Source organism: Nannospalax galili, unplaced genomic scaffold, assembly GCF_000622305.1.
Source record: "Nannospalax galili isolate Female #2095 unplaced genomic scaffold, S.galili_v1.0 scaffold368, whole genome shotgun sequence".
NCBI classification, from domain to species: Eukaryota; Metazoa; Chordata; class Mammalia; order Rodentia; family Spalacidae; genus Nannospalax; species Nannospalax galili.
In genome coordinates, this window is record NW_008359963.1 from 4,872,378 (window position 1) to 4,891,061 (window position 18,684).

At 41.4% G+C, this 18,684-nt stretch overlaps 1 protein-coding gene across 3 annotated transcripts in view; it reads right to left on the reverse strand.

The window, feature by feature from the left end:
* The window catches only part of Mark1 (microtubule affinity regulating kinase 1), a 134,413-nt gene that overhangs the window by 63,804 nt on the left and 51,925 nt on the right, over window positions 1–18,684 (reverse strand). For all 3 annotated transcript variants that reach the window (XM_008823761.3, XM_008823762.3, XM_029559006.1), the window contains exons 2-3: window positions 12,851–13,054; window positions 11,465–11,518 (exon numbers count right to left, since the gene is read on the reverse strand). In XM_008823761.3, the coding sequence (XP_008821983.1) occupies window positions 11,465–11,518; window positions 12,851–13,054 (258 nt within the window). The remainder of the gene's footprint in view (window positions 1–11,464; window positions 11,519–12,850; window positions 13,055–18,684) is intronic.

Below are 18,684 nucleotides of genomic sequence, written 5' to 3' on the forward strand. Positions count from 1 at the left end.
CCATCTTGCCCTGGGATTTTTTAGTTGGGAGATTTTTATTTCTGCTTCTATCTTATTGGTTGTTATGAGTTCACTGAAATAATTTACTTCATCTTGGTTTACCTTTGGTTGGTCATATGCACCTAGAAACTAATATTTTTTTTAATAGATTTTCCAGTTTAGTGGAATATAAAAAATTTAAGTATGTCTTTATTATTTACTAAATTTCCTCAGTGTCTAGACTAACACCTCCCTTTCATCTCTAATGCTATTGATCTGGGTTTTCTTGCTCTTTATTTGGCTGGTTTGGTTAAAGGGTTGTCAATCCTGCTAATACTTTGAAAAAAACCAATTCTGTTTTATTGATTCTTTATCTTTTTTTCTATTTTATTTCATTAATTTCAGCCCTGATTTTGATTATCTCTCCCTGTCTACTATTTCAGGTATCATCTGTTGTTTTTCCAAGGTCTTTAAGTGTATCATTAATGTTAATTTGAGCTCTCAAATTTTTTTAAAATTTTAATTTAATTTTTTTATGTGTATTCGTGTATTGCCTGCATGTAGGTAAGTGTGCCCATGTCGTGCAATGCCCACGAGGTCAGAAGAGGCTGTCGGATCCCCTGGGACTGGAGTTACAACAGTTATTAGCTGCCACGTGGGTGCTGGGATTTGAACCCGGGTCTTCTGCAAGAATAACCAGTGTTCTTAACCGCTGAGTCATCTCTCCAGCCCCCTGAGCTCTCAAATTTTTATGTAGGCCCTCATCATTATAAGCTTTCTTTTTAGGACTGCCTTCATTGTGTCCCAACAATTTTTATATGTTGTGTTTTCACTTTCATTAAATTCTAGGGATTTTTAAATTTCCTTTTTTGGTTTCTTCCCTGACTCAATTATCATTCAATAGTATGTTGTTTAGTGTCCATGAGTTTGTGTACTTTCTGAAGTTTTTATTGCTGTTGCTATGTAGCTTCATTACACTATGTTTGGATGGAATGTAGGCTATTATTTCAATTTTTCTTTATTTGTTGAGTCTTGCTCTGTGCCTTAATATGCTATCAATTTTGGACAAAGTTTCATGGGCTGCTGAAAAAGACATGTATTCTTTAGTGCTTGGCTATTCTGTAGATATCTCTTATATCCATCTCATTTATGATGACATTTAACTCCAATGTTTCACTATTTAGTTTTTGTCCAGATGACCTGTCTATTGGTGAGAATGGGGTACTGGAATCATCCGCAATCACTGGGTTGCTGATAATCTGTAGTTTTAGAGCGAGTAAGTATCTCTTTTATGAGGTTAGATGTATTTGGTGGGGGATGTTTAGAATTGTAATATCCTCTTGGTAGTTTGTTACTTTGATGAGTATGAAGTGACTTTATCTCTTGTGATTAGTTTTGGTTTGGTGTCTATTTTGAGCAGCTATGGCTGCTTGTTTGCTTAGTTTCCTTTGCTTAGAAGACCTTTTCCATTCTTTTATCCTAAGACAGTGTCTGTTGTAGATGGTGAAGTGTGTATCTTGAAGGCAGAAAAAAGATGAATCCTGTTTTCTAATGCAGTATGACAGTCTGTGTCTTTTCACTGGGGAACTGAGACCATTAATGTTAAGAGTTATTACTACAAGACATGCACTAATTCCTTTCATTTAACTGATTGTATGTTTACTTAGACCTTTTTTCCCCTTTTTTATTGAATTTTGTGAATTTTATACAATATATTGATAGAATTTAGATCCTTTCCCCTATCTGCAACTGCAGCCTCTCTCACTACCCCCTAATTTCGTGTATATACATATACCCCCAATTTCACATATATATGGACCTACTGAGTCAATTTGTGTTTAGACCTTTTTTTAAAAAATATTTTATTATTTTTTGTTTTTATTTTATGTATATGCGTGTATGGCCTGAATGTAGGCAAGTGCACCCATGTCGTGAAATGCCCATGGAGGACAGAAGAGGCCATCGGATCCCCTGGAACTGGAGTTTTGGACAGTTGTTAGCTGCCATGTGGGTGCTGGGATTTGAACCTGGGTCTTCTGCAAGAACAGCCAGTGTTCTTAACTGCTGAGCCATCTCTCCAGCCCCGTGTTTAGACCTCTTGATTAACTGTCCTGGCACTGTTTACTTGTTCCCTGTGACCTTCTGGATATATTTATCCCTGTCTTCAAACTGAAGCATTCCTTTCAGCATCTTTTTCAGAGGTGACTTAGTGGTCATAAAGTCCTTTCATCTGCTTTTATCATGGAAAGTTTTTATTTCTCCTTTAGTTTTAATACAGTTTTTATGGGTATAATACTCTGGGTTGACAGTTGTGGTCTTTCAGAACTTGTAATACATCTTTTCCAGGCCCTTCTGGAGGCTTTCGAAGTTTCTGTAGAGCAATCAGGAGTTATTCTGATTAGTCAGTCTTCATAAATGACCTTTTTCTCTTGCCACTTTCAATACTCTTTCTTTATTTTGCTTTTAGTGCTTTAACTGTAATATGTTGTGGGGAGTTTCTTTTCTGATTCTATTTGGAGTCCTGTTGGTCTCTTGTGCCTAGGTGGGCAACTCTTTCTCTAAATTTGAGACATTTTCTTCTATTATTTCATTTACAATAGCCCCTATGCCTTTGCTACAATATTCTTCTTCTATGGCCATAATTTGAAGATTAGATCTCTTCATGGTGTACCACAGCTCTGCCATGTTCTGTACACACAGAACACACGACACACACACACATACCCCCCCCACAATTTACTTTCTCACTGACATTCACTCATATACGTTTTCTTCCAGCCTTGACTCTCTGTTTTCTACTCGATCCATTCTGTTGGTGAGGCTTTCCAGGGAAGCTTTTATTTGGTTTATTGAGGTTTTCATTTCAAGCATTATTTCAGTCAATTTGGCTTTTCTTCAGCAATTCTGTCCGTCCTTACTGAATTCTAGTTTCATATCTTGGATTGACTTCTTCATTTCTTTCATCTCTCTGTTTTTCTCTCTTGGAATATATTCATATCCTCTTTAAGTAGTTTGAGCAAAGTTGTAGTCATTCTTTTGAATTCTTTGTCTGGAAGATCTTCCAGGTTGTTCTCACTGGGGTTCATTACCAATGAGAAATGTGGGAAGAGCATGTCTTGGTTTTCCATGTTACTTTTCTCTCTGCACTGGGAGTTGTGCATCTCTAGCGGTCTGTTAGCTGCACGTTTCTTTCCGCTCAAATCTCCTTTCTTCTTTCGGTGTAGGCATCTACAATGTTCAGGAGAGGACTGAGCTGTAAGAGGGCTGAGATTGTGTGTGTGTGTGTGTGTGTGTGTGTGTGTGTGTCTAGAACTTGTAGTGAAGGCTACAGGTTCTATCTCTAGTCTTTTGAGAGTCCACTAGTCTGTGCAAACACATATTATCCGAGAGTCACCACACCCCTTGCTGGTCCCCTCTGCTGTCTTATGGTGTGCTCTCCCAAGTCTGTTTGGGAGGGGCACAGCCTACCTGGGAGTGATGGGAAGCAAGTTTTAGGAGTAGTAGGCACTTTACAGGCTGGGAAGGAGCAGGCTTAGTCTGAGGTATGAGGATAGGAAATACTAGAAGAGCTGGCTCTCTCACAGCACTTAAAGGCAAGATCCTGGAGGCCTATGGGGTGAGGCAGAAAGATGTCTATCCAGTGGCTTAGAGAAGCAAGACCGCAGAAGAGATGAACTACTTACAGGGTAGAAAGGCACGAGCTCACCTGACAAGGAGGGGAGGAAGGTCCCAGAGGAGGGGGCCCTATATGGTAGGAAGAGAGGGTTTATCGGGGGATGCAGGGAAGGGAAGACCAGAGGACCTGGGGTGGGCCTATGGGATGGGAAGGGGCTGATTCAGCTGAAGGTAAAGGGAAGCGGAATCCCTACAGAGCACTTAAGACCTTTGGTATGAGAAGCAGCAGGCCTAGTTGGTGGCGAAAGAGAGGAGCCAGGCAGGCCTATGGGATGGGAAGGAGCAGGCCTACCTACTGGTGTTGGGAAGGGGAGTCCCAGAGGAGCCAGGCAGGCCTATGGGATGGGAAGGAGCAGGCCTACCTACTGGTGTTGGGAAGGGGAGTCCCAGAGGAGCGAGGCAGGCCTATGGGATGGGAAGGAGTGGACCTAGCTGGTGGTGCAGGGAAGAAGAATCCTTGAAAAGCCCAGCAGGCCTCTGGGGTAAGAAGGAGCAGGCCTAGCTGGAGGCGGTGTGGAGAGCACAAGAATCTTAAAATAACTAAATGGGGCCATGACTTTTGAACCAGCCAGATAATCAGGCTAAAGTTCATACCTGATTCTAAGACTCCTGTTCACTTCCCTCAAAAGAAACTTCTTCCACAGTAGAAATAGATGCATGCTTCACAGTAAACACAGGCCCAGCAATTATGAATTTTAAGATTCACAGAACACTGTCATAAAAGTAAACAGTAAAGAAACTACTGCCAAAAATAAAACAAGTATCTCCTTGGTTCTGAGTGGTAAGGGAATTGAAGACTGTCATGGAGAAAGGAAAGATTTCCCCAAGGGAGTGACTCAGGCTGAAATGCACACGTGAAGAAGGGAGTCAGTGTTAGCCAGCAGAAGGGATGAAAAGCTGCAAAGGCCGGACAGCTGGGATAAACAGCATGAATAGGGTCAATGAAAGGAAGACTGAATCTGGGGAGGTTGTGGCAGGAGAGCAGAGGACTGTGGAAGCTGGTGCTCCTTGGCGTGGAAAGGAAGGTAAGGATGTGGGTGCCATGCTATGAGTCTGATTTTTAGGCCACTAAGAATGAACTCCTAAAAGTTTAAACATAAAAAAAGGACAGCATATTCAGAGGCAACCTCTGCATCATGGATACCTTCTTACATATGGATGTGTGTGCATGTTTGGAGTGATGCAAAGCAGATAGACAGCTAGGATGGAAGGCATTCAGATCACAATGGAAGAATGGCCACTGTCAGAGGACACAGAGTTATCCAAAGATGGGTAGATGGTGAGCAGGAAGATGAAGTAGGGCTGCTTATGAGGACTCTACTTATACAACTTGGGGGCACATTGCCTTTCACGGAGACAGGTGACAGGAAGACAAGGCAGGCAGGGCACTAGGTATGTAGGGTGGGATCATGAGTTCAGTTCTGTAGAGAATGAGTATGGGGTGCCTTGAAGAGAGTATAAGGAGATTTAAGAGTAGTCTGAGGTAAAGAAATAAACTCATGAGTTTACCGATAGGTAATAATAATGCAGACTCTGGTTACTTTTGAATCAGCCCAAGAAGAGATTATAGAAAAAGAAGTCTACAGATAAGCAGTGCAAAATTTTAACATGTAATAGCCAGGCACAGGACAACGGCCCCACTAAAAGGAAGCAGGAGAGGAGAAGCCAAAAAGAGCAGAGGAAAACATGGAGAAACAAATCTTTTAATAAATATTGGTTGGATCAAGAATTAATTAATGAGCCAGGCATGGTGGTGCATACCTTCAATCCCAGTACTTGAGAGGCAGAAGCAGGTAGATCTCTGTGAGTTCAAGACAAACATGGCCTACATAGAGAGTTCTAGGCCAGCCAGGGCTACACAGTAAGACCCTGTCTCAAAAAACAAAACAAAGCAAAAAAGAACTAATTAATAAGCATGTATATCTGACTAGGGAGTAGGTGCTATACAGTTTGAACCCATAAGATAGTTTCACTTCTAATTATTAACTTTGTTCTTCATATTATTTTACTTCTATTCAATTTAAAATTCATGATCGCAGAATTCCAGGGAACAGAATAAGCATTGGGCAATGTGCAAGACAATCCCAGAAACATGTAGGCTGAATCCAGCTTTAAATGGAGAAATTTCTCGCTGAAGACTGTGAGTAGCTTCCAGGTAAACACCAGCATGCTGGACTTAGCACACTCAAACATGGACAGACTGAAGCTTTAACCTGAGCAGCAGGAACAACATTCAATTCCTAGCACACACTCTTCAGCTATGCTTCCTATGGAAAGAACTTTCATATCCAGATGCCACATGTGTGTGTTAAACAGGCCAGTAATATGTCATCACACACTCACCCAAACCTAAGAGGGAAAACAAGTTTTAGGTATTAGACTTTTAGTTATGGACTGCTTGCAACAGCCAGATTTCAAAAAGCCTGGTTGCCTTACTGTAAACACCTAAGCTTCATATTTAATACAGATATTTTATTATATCATTTTCCAAAAAAACTTGAACACCTTTCCCCTCAAAATCTATCACATTTCAGTGTGAACAACCACTTCCTGCCAACTCCTCATAGTGCATAAGAAGGAGATGTAACCTAAGTGATGGTTTTATGATAATCTATTTTCTGTATTTTGTTCAAAACCAAATCAAGGTCAGAGTGTGCTGCTGCCTCTAACTTCATGGGGAACAAAACAGAGTACCTGGGCACTGGGCAGTGTCTCATTTTCATGTGGATGCATCATTCTTGCAGAATGTCAGAAAGAGAAAGAAAAAACCACCAAGATATTTTACCATTTCTGACTCAAGAACAGCTTTTGCAGTTTGCAACCTAGCTCACAAAATACTAATGTTCTCATCACTTTGGCTGTCATGGATTCATGGAAGATTTGGTCAGCATATTCCTTCAAATGGCCCACACTCTCTTGGCAAGAACTGTGTGGGTGAGGCCTAAAAGTAAAATCTGCTCTAAAGCATGGGTCTGTGAGAGTAGCTGACATTCCAACCCATGTCTAACAGGGAGATCTGCTAAGAAATACCAACAAAGGACTTCTGGGTTTTTTTGATAAAACTATTTATTGATAACTTTGTGATTTGCTTTATACATTGGATTTCCTAATAATTTCTAAGAGACAAAATTCCGAATACTGCCTGGCTCTGTTCTATCTTTAGCAACCACATTCTTCAATATGATAGTGATTTTTGTGCAGAAGTTCCGGAAAATTTACTCAGTGTGCCAGAGAACATGCCAGAGGGCGTTATCGGAGAGGCTTGGATTACCAGATCACCCAGTAAATGGGTGATCTAGTCAATAAAGTATGTTTAAGATTTCAGTTACTGAAATTTTTATACTTCTGCTTATACAAAACTAGTCACAGCGCAGAGATTCACATTCTATGTAGCTTTAATGCAACAGTGGTCTGCTACTTAACAACACAGTTCTGAATTACACTAGTGTTGTTTTTAATTAATTAATTATTCATTCACATGCTCATGCTAAACTCACCCTCCTGCCTCAGCCCCACTACCGGCTGGAATTACAGGCACAGGCTGCTCAGTGTCTGACTCCTGTGTTTCGTTTTACATTTTGCCACTCAGGAAATAATGGTGACACAGAGAACCATTTTTGTGAACTGGGAATACAAAGCAACACAATAAAAGAGAAAAGATCAAGAAACAATATGAGAGCCGGGCATGGTGGCACACGCCTTTAGTCCCAGCACTCGGGAGGCAGAGGCAGGCGGATCTGTGTGAGTCTGGGGACAGCCTGGTCTACATGGTGAGTTACAGACCAGCTGGGGCTATAGGGAGACACAGCCCGAGAGAGAGAGAGAGAGAGAGAGAGAGAGAGAGAGAGAGAGAGAGAGAGAGAATAAAAACATTAGCAGAGGTGAATGGCATGTTGTGACTCTGAAATGAACACACATTTATCATCTGTGCATGACGATTGTGTCCAAGATTCAAAAGGGCAACATTTCTGAGAAAATGATTATCTTACAGTCAAAGCTGATTAAACAAAATTGCTTCATGGTTTTGCTTTTCATTCAGCATTACTAGACAGCTTTAAAGGACCTGGAGATCACTAATGTGAATGCTAGCACATTCTCCAAAAGAAACAAAATGAATACATGAGTTGAGCCTCATGCTGCAAAGATGGAATCACCTCAATACCTTCCAAACTAAGAAATCTCACTGGACTCATTAGACTCTGGTGATTAGGACAAATGATATGCATAGTATGGGAACAGTGTTAAAGGTACTTTATTCCAAAGACCAAACTATTTTTAAGAACATTTTTTAAACAGTTGACATCTCAAACTTAGATTCTTTTATCCATTAGAGATGTTGGCAAAGGAAAGAAATATTCCCTACAAACATTCTACATAGAACAGCAGAGGCCAGCTTAAATTCATACCAAACCAGAATAAGATTTAGCCAAACACTTCTAAAAACAAGATTAAAATGAATTTGTAATACCCTATTGTCATCTCCTGTCTGACAGGTATGCCTATGTCATGGAGGCTTATTTGACTATTTTTTCCTGTAGGGGTTGACAGTGCGGGGAAACCACACAGCTTGGTTTTCATTGCACTTTGGTTTGTTTATTTATTTATTTATTTATTTATTTATTTATTTATTTATTGTGTTCTATAAAAGAACTTATCAAACCATGATCTATCTGGGTTTATTTTTTTCCAAAAAACTTTTCACAGAAAGCAAATCTATGGCAAACATGGTAGAGGACACACAATTGCATCATTCTCTATGTGTCTGTTTGGGAGAGCAACAGCGATTACCAAAATCTGTAATATAGGTTTTCTTCACCAAGCAGATCTCTAGACAAAGAGACCAACAGTCAGCTTCAGGGTCACAGGTTCCAATAAGCAGAACTACGGTTACATGGCTGCTTTTTTTTTTTGGTCTTCTTGAGACAAGGTCTCCCTGTAGCCCCGGCTGTCCTGGAACTCACTATGTAGACCAGGCTGGCCTTGAATTCACAGAGATCTGCCTGCCTCTGCCTCCCAAGTGCTGGGATTAAAGGTGTGCACCACCACTCCTGGCTGGTTACATGGCTTTTATGGGGCGTCACATTACTGGGTATTCTGGCAGAAATTCTAAACATCACTTGAAGTCACTGTTTACCACAGTAATCCACGGCTTGATCAGGAAAAATACAAAGAATCAGTGTGAGGATGGCTGGAGAAACAGCTCAGTGGTTAGAGAACTTACTGTTCTTCCAGAAGACCCAGGTTAGCGGTTAGAGAACTTACTGCTCTTCCAGAAGACCCAGGTTCAGTTCCCAGCATGCACAGCAACTCACACCCTGACACCCTCTTCTGTCCTCTGCAGGCACCAGGCACACACATGGTGCACTTATATATGTGCTGGCAAAACACTCATAACGATAAAATGTAAAGTCTTTTAAAAGAAGCATAGATAGGAGGTGGGCAAGACTTCAGGGTACAGTTGGGCAAAGTGTGTATTTGTTTTCTGTTTCATTTTGTTTTTGACAGTGTTCCCTAGTCCCAGCCTGCCTGGAAGTCATTGTGGAGACCAGGCTGGCCTTGACGTCACAGAGATCCATCTGCCTCTGCCTCCTGAGGACTGGGATTAAAGGCCTGCTCCATTATGCCCAGCATCAATGTGTGTATTTTAAGATACTTATTTTATGTATATGAGTATACTGCCTACCTGTATGTAGGTGCACCCGTGTCGTGCAGTGCCCACAGAGGTCAAAAGAGGGCATTGGATCCCCTGGAACTGGAGTTATGGATGGTTATAAGCCACCATGTAGGTGCTGGGATTTGAATCTGGATCCTCTGCAAGAGCAGTGCTCTTAACCTCTGAGCCATCTCTCCAGCCCCAATGTGTGTATGTTAAAAAGTCCCTCACACATAGGTGAGCAAACCTCCACCCCACTGTGGCTCTGGCCTAGTAAAACACAGGCATCTTTGGGTAATTCAGCCCAGACAGGGCTTTTGTCACTTACATGACTGTATCTGGGCAGCTCAAAACTGCCCAGAAGAGGCCCGCGACACCCTGAATACATTCTGCCTCATAGTCTCAGAAAAAGAAGAACCCAGCAAACCTTTCAAGTTTTCACTAAGCAAAGCTATCACTGCTCAGAAGTTTTACTTGCTTTCAAATTTAAAGGGAACCCCAGGAAAGTACACAGCTAGATCTCAAAGGAGAAATACATAAAAATACATTGAGCTACCTGGTACTGAGTCAAGTGAGAAGAAAGCTCTGATTCACAAATGCTTTTTTTAAATTATTATTTGATGTTTATGTTTTGCCTTGGAGTGCCCACAGAGGTCAGAAGAGGGTGTCAGATCCTCTGGGACTGGAGTTACAGACAGCTGGTAGCTGTCATATGGGAACCGAACCCAGACCTCTGCAAGAACAGAGTTCTCAACCACTGAGACATCTCACCAGCCCCAACACATGAAAATTTTTAATCTCACCTTAGAAAAATGGAAGTTGTAGTAAAATACATACAATGAAGGCTTTAAGATCTGTTTTGGGAATCCAAAGTAATTTATTCATCATTTATACCTATAAATATGATACTATTATATGCCAACACATCATAGTATATATTATTTCAGCATACACAAACAGCATATATGACTTACACACTAAAATATTTAATTCATTTAAAAATATTTAGAATCTCTATCTGAGAAAGCTTTCCCACTTAAGAATGTGGTAAGAGGAAACACGCTTGGTGTCCAGAGACAATTCCAGTCCTAACTGCTTTCTCTTCTCCCCGTGCTGTTTCATATTTTCATTCTTTGAAGGAGCATTTATATTATCCACTGTGAGTCAATGCCAAAGACATTCACATGAACAAAGACCCGAATGAAGCAATGAAGGAAAACATGCCTATGAACAATACTCGAATGAGGTCTTCACTTAAGAATTTCAACTATGTCAAACGGAGTGCTGGAGAGAAGGCTCGGTGGCTGACCTGCTTGCTGTGGGACCATGAAGACCAGAATTTGTATTCTAGCATCCACATAACAAACCAGGCATCCTGCAAACACTCCAGCTCCAAGGGATCGGACATTGACCTCTGGCCTCCACAGTCGCACACAAGTATGAGCACCTGCATGCGCACATGTGAACGTACAATCAATCACACACACACACACACACACACACATAAATCTTAAAAATATAAATATTTCAAAAAGTTTAACTCTACTGATTAAAGACAAATTCATATAGCATATGAATCCTGCTAAAGTCTATGTAAATATTCTAAAATCCAAAGATCTTCAAAATATGCAACATTTATGTCCCAAGCATTTTGGGTACATGATATGCAATCTACATCATGCATTTCAAATATATATATGTTTTGAGACAGGGTCTCCCTGTAGCCCCAACTGGCCTGGAACTTGCTATGTAGACCAGGCCTACATCTCACAAAGATCTGCCCGCCTTTGCTGCCTGAGTGCTGGGATTAAAGGTGTGCACCGCCACACCCAGCTTCAAATAACTTTTTATCAGTCATAACTGTAACAATTTTGGTCATGTCTGCTCTTCATATAATGATAAAATATAGTGTTATACCTAATAAAATTTCACAGTCGACTTTATACAACTTTTTTTTTTTTTTTGGTGTTTTTGAGACAGGGTCTCCCTGTAGTCCCAGGAGGCCTGGAGCTCACTATGTAGACCAGGCTGGCCTTGAACTCACAGAGATCTGCCTGCCTCTGCCTCCCAGGTGCTGGGACTACAGGCGTGCACCACCACACTTGGCACAGCATTCTATATTAACACAAAATCACATTCTAGTTGCTTATTAAATACCTTTTGCAGACTAGTAGGATTTAGCTGAGTTTTGTCTATTATTTTCACAGCAACCTAAAAAAAAAAAAAGAATTGTAAACTGCATTTGAGATACACATTTCAAAGACTAAAACCTTACACAGAAAACATTTTGCTTTATTCTTAAGAAAGCGTTATTTAGTTTTATTTGAATGCTCACATACTTGGATGGTACAGTTCTAACACCCTGGCAGCCTTAGAACATGCTCCATCGGCTTGCCATTAACCTCCTGATTCTGTAGGGATGGAACAAAGCCTTTGCTGTTTCTTACACATTTCTCCTTTAAAACTATAAAATCATCCTTATAGCCTAGCCTTTTGTTCAAGATCTTGATAAGTAACAGACATACCAAAGGATGGCTTATAAGCTTGTACTTCCTGTAAGTGAAACTGTTGTACCGAGACAGAAACAGGATACCTAAGCTTTCTCACAGCAAACTAACAAAAGAGATTTGACTATCCTTAAAGGCTAGCCTTGTCAGCCTGTGTCTGAGCAGCTGGGGACAGCATGGACAGGAGGGACTCCACTCACTGGAGACCACAATGACAATATGTATGGAGGGAAGTGGAAGCTTATTATTACTACATCATGGCTGAAATTAAAAAATAATGTTCTAATCAGATCCTAATACAAAACATTGGATGTTTACTGAAACAGCCTTTAACTCTGGTGTAAACACTACAAATTCACAGTGCACATACAAATAGACATATGTATTTACTATGCAACTATTATTTCAAACACATGGAATGAGCAGGGTGTGATGGTGCAAGCCCACAATTCCAGCATGTGGTACACAGAGGCAGGAAGATCAGGAGTTTAAGGCTGGTGTCAGCTAGGTAGCAAGTTTAAGGCTAGCCTAGGCTACAAGAGACCCTGTCTCAACAGCATCCCCCACAGACAGACAAACATATGGAATTTTAGAAATTCTTATCACCTGAAAAAATTATCTGTATGACAGTATTTACTTGATGCAGTCTCTAAACAGATAAAAATTAGCATGTGATTTTCCAAGTATTCACGCCTAACTGTCCTAAGCAGTAATTCATAAGCTCTTATGCCAGCCTTGTTCCTCAGACAGAGGAATGGTGGTAATAAGTGCTCACATACTACATGACAAGCTGAGGACAGCTCATCTGCAGTGCACTGATCTGGAAGAGATGATACAAGGTAGAGACGGGTCTTTCCTATGTGAAGGGCAGCTGCCGCACCATGAAGCAGACCTGTCTAATGCTCCCTGCACATGTGTCCCGGGGTTCACCATCTCACAGGGCCGCCCTGAGAGAAAGCCACACCTATGAGAAAGCCTCTCACAAGCCTCTGGAGCAAAGTCCATGCAAACACTAAAAGAGATCATGAACACTTACCTCTCTGCCGGTTAGAACATGTCTTGCCAATTTCACCTTGGCAAAATTCCCCTTCCCTATTGTTTTTTGTAAACGGTAATTTCCAATGTGAGGCTGTTCATCTGTTGCTGATGTAATGGAGTTTCTACACCGGGGGATGTTCTGTCTGCTACTTGATTTCGTAGGCTGGATGTGTGGTTCAGTGTAGCCATCCACAGATGTGTGCTAAGAAAAGATATAAGATTTCATTGCCACTTAGATTATATTATAAACGGACAATTAAAAGACTACATATAACTTTCATTAACAGTTCACAATGAAAATACATGGTACAGCACAATTTTAAATTTTAAATATTGTATTTCTTTCTTTCTGGCTTCAACTCTCCTTACCAGTAGGCATACCATTTAAAATGAAATGTGCTTCATAACTTTAAGTCCATTTTGATTTTTAAAATATTTTACTATTTTTTTCCTTTTATGTGTATAAATGTATTGCCTGCATGTATGTAAGTACACCCAGGTCATGCAATGCCCACGGAGGTCAAAACAAGGTGTCAGATTCCCCTGCAACTGGAGTTACAGATGGTTGTTAGCCATCTGTCATTAGTACAAAACGACAGAAGTGTGTTTAGGGCCATTTCAGAATTATTAAGAATTCTGTACTACCTCAAATTCAAAGTTCATTTAATGTTTTCTTTGTGCTTATGTGTGAACCTCGAGTTGGCAACTCAAACAGCAGTTTTTAAAATTAAACATGATGTGTTGGTCTATGACTGTCAATTTGACAGACTCTAGGAGACAGGCCTCTGGGCATACCTTTTCAGGATTATCTAGATGAGGTTAATTGAGGTGGGAAAAAGCACCTTAACTGTGGGTGGCACCATTCTGTGGGCTAGCATCCTGGACTGAGTAAAATGGAGGAAGTGAACTGAGCACTGACATCATCTCCCTCTGGCCTGACTGTGGATGCAACAAGACCAGCTGCCTCAGCTCCAGCCATCATGCCTGCCCTGTCATGATGGACTGCATTCCTTTGAGTGGGACTCCAGAATAAGCCCTTTTCCCTTTATGTTGCTTCCTGTCAGGTATTTTGACACAGCAATGAGAAATGTAACTAACTCTAACCCAGTACGTACCAGAAACACACATTTGTGCCAAAGAATGATAGTAGGAAAATAAAAGTCTGTTTTTCATAATTAAACCATGTTTCTATAAGAGTAGAAATCTTTGCATGTACAGAACACTCTAATTCATAACACACAGTCGGCTCAAATCTGAGCCAAGTGTTTCAGGTGGTGCTTGTTGGCACTGTGTGGTGTGAAGGCATGAGCAGAGTAAAGTGTGTTGTATGTTCAAAAACCAAGGTTGGCCGGGCAACGTGCACATGCCTTTAATTCCAGCATGTGGATCTCTGTGAGATAGTGGTCAGTCTGGTCTACATAGCAAGTTCTAGGCCAGCTGGGGCTACAGGGAGACCCTGTCTCAAAAAGACAAAACAACCAAGGCTGCAGTGAAGTCACACATTCCAATAGGTGACAGCTGCCACAACATCGTGGATTCATGATGTGTTTGATTTTTAAATTAATATTTGCTCATTGTGCTATAATATAATATACATTATATCAGTAAATTGTCATGTGATGTTTGTTCTTGATGAGAGTGGACTCTGTGACCAAGGGTGTGGGAGGCTGTTTCAGATTCAAGCATGTTTATCTTAAGGGTCCTCTAAGACTCCTTGTCCCAGGGCAGACTGGTTCCCTGGGAGGATGAACAGCAAACACCCAAGAGCATTAACAACATTGTGCCCAGGCTGGAGGGATGGTTCAGTAGTTAAGAGTGCTTACTGCTCTTGCAGAGGGCCTGAGTTTGGATTCCAGCACCGATGCTGGGTGGCTCACAACTGCCTGCAACTCCAGCTCCAGGGGATCTTCTGCCCCCTTCTGGCCAACATAGGCACTACACTCACATTCACAAAGACGCATATAAATGTACCAATACACATACTTTAAAAATAAATCTTTAAAACAAGTTTCCTTGAGAACAGCGAGAAGTAAACCGCTTCCAATAGAGGGTACTACTGTTCATTCCATGTATTAAAATGCTTGTGAAGGGAACAAGAAGCCAGAAGTCCCTCCAGGGAGCCGACAGTCTGCCTGGAAATCTCTCCCTGGGAACTCCAGCATGCCTGTTTAAGCAGGGCTTCCCCAGGTGTTCTGCTGGATGCCGTAAGTGCTCGATTCAGCGTTCTGCTGTCTACCCACTGCTTGCTATTTGTTCTTGCACTTGGAAGCCTCAACCTCCGGAAACACTGCTCCGCCTGGGACTCCCAAGCAGGGATCTCCAGTGGGGCTCCCCCAGCGGTTTCTGCTAGAAATGTCATCCGATCTGATGGTGCTATGCGGCTGTTTGCTACTTGTTCTTGTTTGTCCTGTCCACTGGACGCTCCAGCCACTGTTGGTGCTGTAAGTGCGCACTTGGACGTTCCGACTTTCTGCTACCTGCCGTTTGTTCTTTTCCTTGTGTTGGCTACTTTCGTAGTAAGCTTACTCAAACCAAAGGTATAGCTAGTGCCGGTCATTCTCCAGACAGAGCATGCGCCTCCAGAAGCTTTCCACTGTGGTCAAATTTTCTGTGAGCCCTACGTTTAGTCATGCGACCCCCATACAGGGGTAAGAACTAAAGCAGCCCCGCCACTTGGGCTAGCCACTTTCTGCTCTTCCTTGTAATTTGCTAGGCATGACTTGGCCAACAGTCAAGTTAAATCAGCTGCCCTCTTCAAAAGTACACTTCTAACCAATTTCAGCCCCTCCTCCTCACTCAGCTTACTCTGGCCAGGAGAACCGGATCTATATCCCTGCCCCGGCCCATGACCCAGTATCTACTGCATCCCTCCTGAGTGCTGTTATTGACTTCAGGGAGTAGTTGGTCCTGCTCAGAGGGGCTCAGCCTTTGCACTGGGCTGTTTTTTCTAGCTCTAATTGTAATCCCATCTAGTTCTGTCTGCATTTATCAGACTCATCAAATTTCTATCAGTTTTTGTTATAGAATTATGCATGATAAACATAACATCTTTACCTGTTTTTTAAATAAAATAAGTGAAGATGAGCAGAACAAATCAGCAAAGGAAGAATTTTTTTCAGCGTCACAAACTCAGTCCCCTGTGGTCTAACGTATATGGCCAAATGCCTATCTAAAATATTTTGACCAGAAATTCCAGACACGTTAAAGATGAACCTACTTTTCAGTCTTGTACAAAACATGACTTGTGTTTATTTTTCTCTTTACTTTCTTTCTCCCTTTGGTACAGGGGCACTAATCCAAGGTTTGGGGCTTGTACGCTAAGGTATGTCCACAGTCCACTCTAATTTTTTATGTTATTTTATTTTTCAATTCAGCTCAGGATTGGGGGTTTGGGGTTTCCTCCGGCCCTTGCACACCTTAGCCCTGGTCTCATCTTGGGTTGGGTGACTCCTAGCATATTCTTACAACACCCTGTGCTTCCACACAGTGTGGCACCCACCCCATTCCTACTGTTACTGCACATTTACTTAGTCACTAGCCCTCCATGATGTGAGCAGCTCCTCCAAAGAGCTGTCTGTCTTTTCAAACAGCGAGGTCGACCCTGCCTCCCTTCTGTTGCTACCTTTGTCCAGGAAATACTTCAAGTTGTTGCATCATCTTCTAAATACTTGTCCCAGGGTCTGTTACTGCTGTAAACCTAAAGCTTCTAGAATCCCCTAACTTCATAGTGCTAGCTCAGGGAAGGTCTCAACACACAGTGACTGAATTAAAGGGTTTTAGGGTCCTCATAGCCTTGGAACCCACACAAAATGACTTCTAAGGAATGAAAGCTTGCTACCTAGGTCTGTGATGTGTTTAAGGGCAGTGTGAGTCAAAACACTTGAGTGTACAGCCCAGCTGCCAATGGCAGTTGTACATGTACCCCATCACTGAACTAAGACTTGCATTATTAGTTCCAATTCCTTACATCTTTCACCAAGTAACTTCCCAGTGCTGAGGATGAGACTGAGGATGAGACACGGTTCTCTACTCTCCCAGGGCATCGTGTGATTTCTGACTTGGAAGTAACAGTGTGTAAACCAACACAAGTTTTCAAGAGGTTCTGCTATGCTTCATCTTGCTCTCAAAATTCTGCCATTCCTAGGGATAAACTTGCCAGCACATCAGAAGGATGAGACAGAGTAGAGCTACTCCCAACGGAGCCTGATAAAATCAACTGATTCCCCACTGACCCTCCGACTTAGCAGAAATAATGGCTGCTGATTTAAGCCATTGAGTGTTAGAATGATTTGTTACACCACAATGTAAGCTGATACATAAACTGATCAGGAATTAGGTTTTTTTGCAGTGCTGCGGATTGGAACCAAGACCTTGAGTACAACAGAAAACTGCTAAACCACTGAGCTACATCCCCTGCTCCGGTCACTACCTTTAAACTGAGAAGTAAACACAAGGGAGAACATTTCTGAACAACTGAAAGATTCTTAACATGATCAAATTCTAGCAGAATTTGAAAAAATAAATGAAACAGGTATATAATCAATTCCCTAAAAAGGAATTCTTGAGTGTACATAAGGTGCATGGGGCGGAACCCTTGGAACAGTCCGTACTCAGCATGAAATACTGTGTAACAGAGGGATAAGCAAGATACCGAAGAATAAAGTACCCACTACATTTGGCCAGTAGTGTCCGATGGAACACAGTGCAGTTGGGGATGCAAGATTCAATTTCAGGGTGACTGTTTTAAAAAGAATTAGCCCTCAGCATTAAGCACAATCATTTTATGAGTCTTCCAACTTCCACAGAATGCATTTATGAGTCTTAATGACAAATCACAACATACAGGACATATTTTATATTATTAAGTTCTGATTATAAGATAATCACCAAGAACAAATATTTGCATGTGCATCATATATCTTTCCTTAGGCTCATAGGCATCATCCAGGAGCATATCTGTCCTTGAAGGACTCTGAAAAACTGTCTGGGAGAGTTTACCTCAGTCCTTCCTAATCAATAGCTTAATTCTCAAGCAGCGAACGTGGCAAGATCATGGGTTTAGCTCGTGCCAAGCAATGGATTCAATTTAGAACTCAACCATAAGGCTGTTAGAGCCAAGAAATTATGTTAGCTTAGCTATAGCATTTCTTTGGGTTTTAGTTCCCACCTACAGCAGAAAATAACAAATTCAAACACTATTATTCCTTCTTCAGGCATTCACCAAGCCAGCATACCCGCCTCCCTTCACTCTTCCTGCAGCAGGGCAACGTGGCTCTAAAGCTGCCCAGCAGCCCAGCAGAGTCCAATAAGGCCAGAGATGAGGATCCGACTAGCTCCTCAACACTGTATCCCACAGGTCACCAGGCTCCAACTCAGCTCACAAGAGTTCCTTATCTTTAATACTAGTTAGAACGAAGTTCTTCAACTTCCTAGCTATTCACTTTTGTGCATACTTAATCTTCATGTGGCTGTTTCCTTAACTAGCCAGTGGAGCTAATAATCATACCTGGTCTGTTCTGGGGAACCAGAAGTTAGCTTCTTTTAAAGACCAAATAGCATGTCGATTTTTTTAAAAGTGATTAATATAGTTTATTAGCAGATCCAAGGAACTTAGAGAAATCCTAGCCAATCTTAACAGTATATTAATGAATTATCATTTTTTTATGAATTATCGTTTTAATTGAGCAAATGATTAGAAGGTAAAGCTTACTCTACACACAAAAAAATGTAACAATTTCTGACCTCTGTTTGAAAACCAGGAAGTAATGCTGAATGATAAGCCCTAAAAATATTCCATTAAATTTCCCATTCAACATAGGAGTTGCATAAATG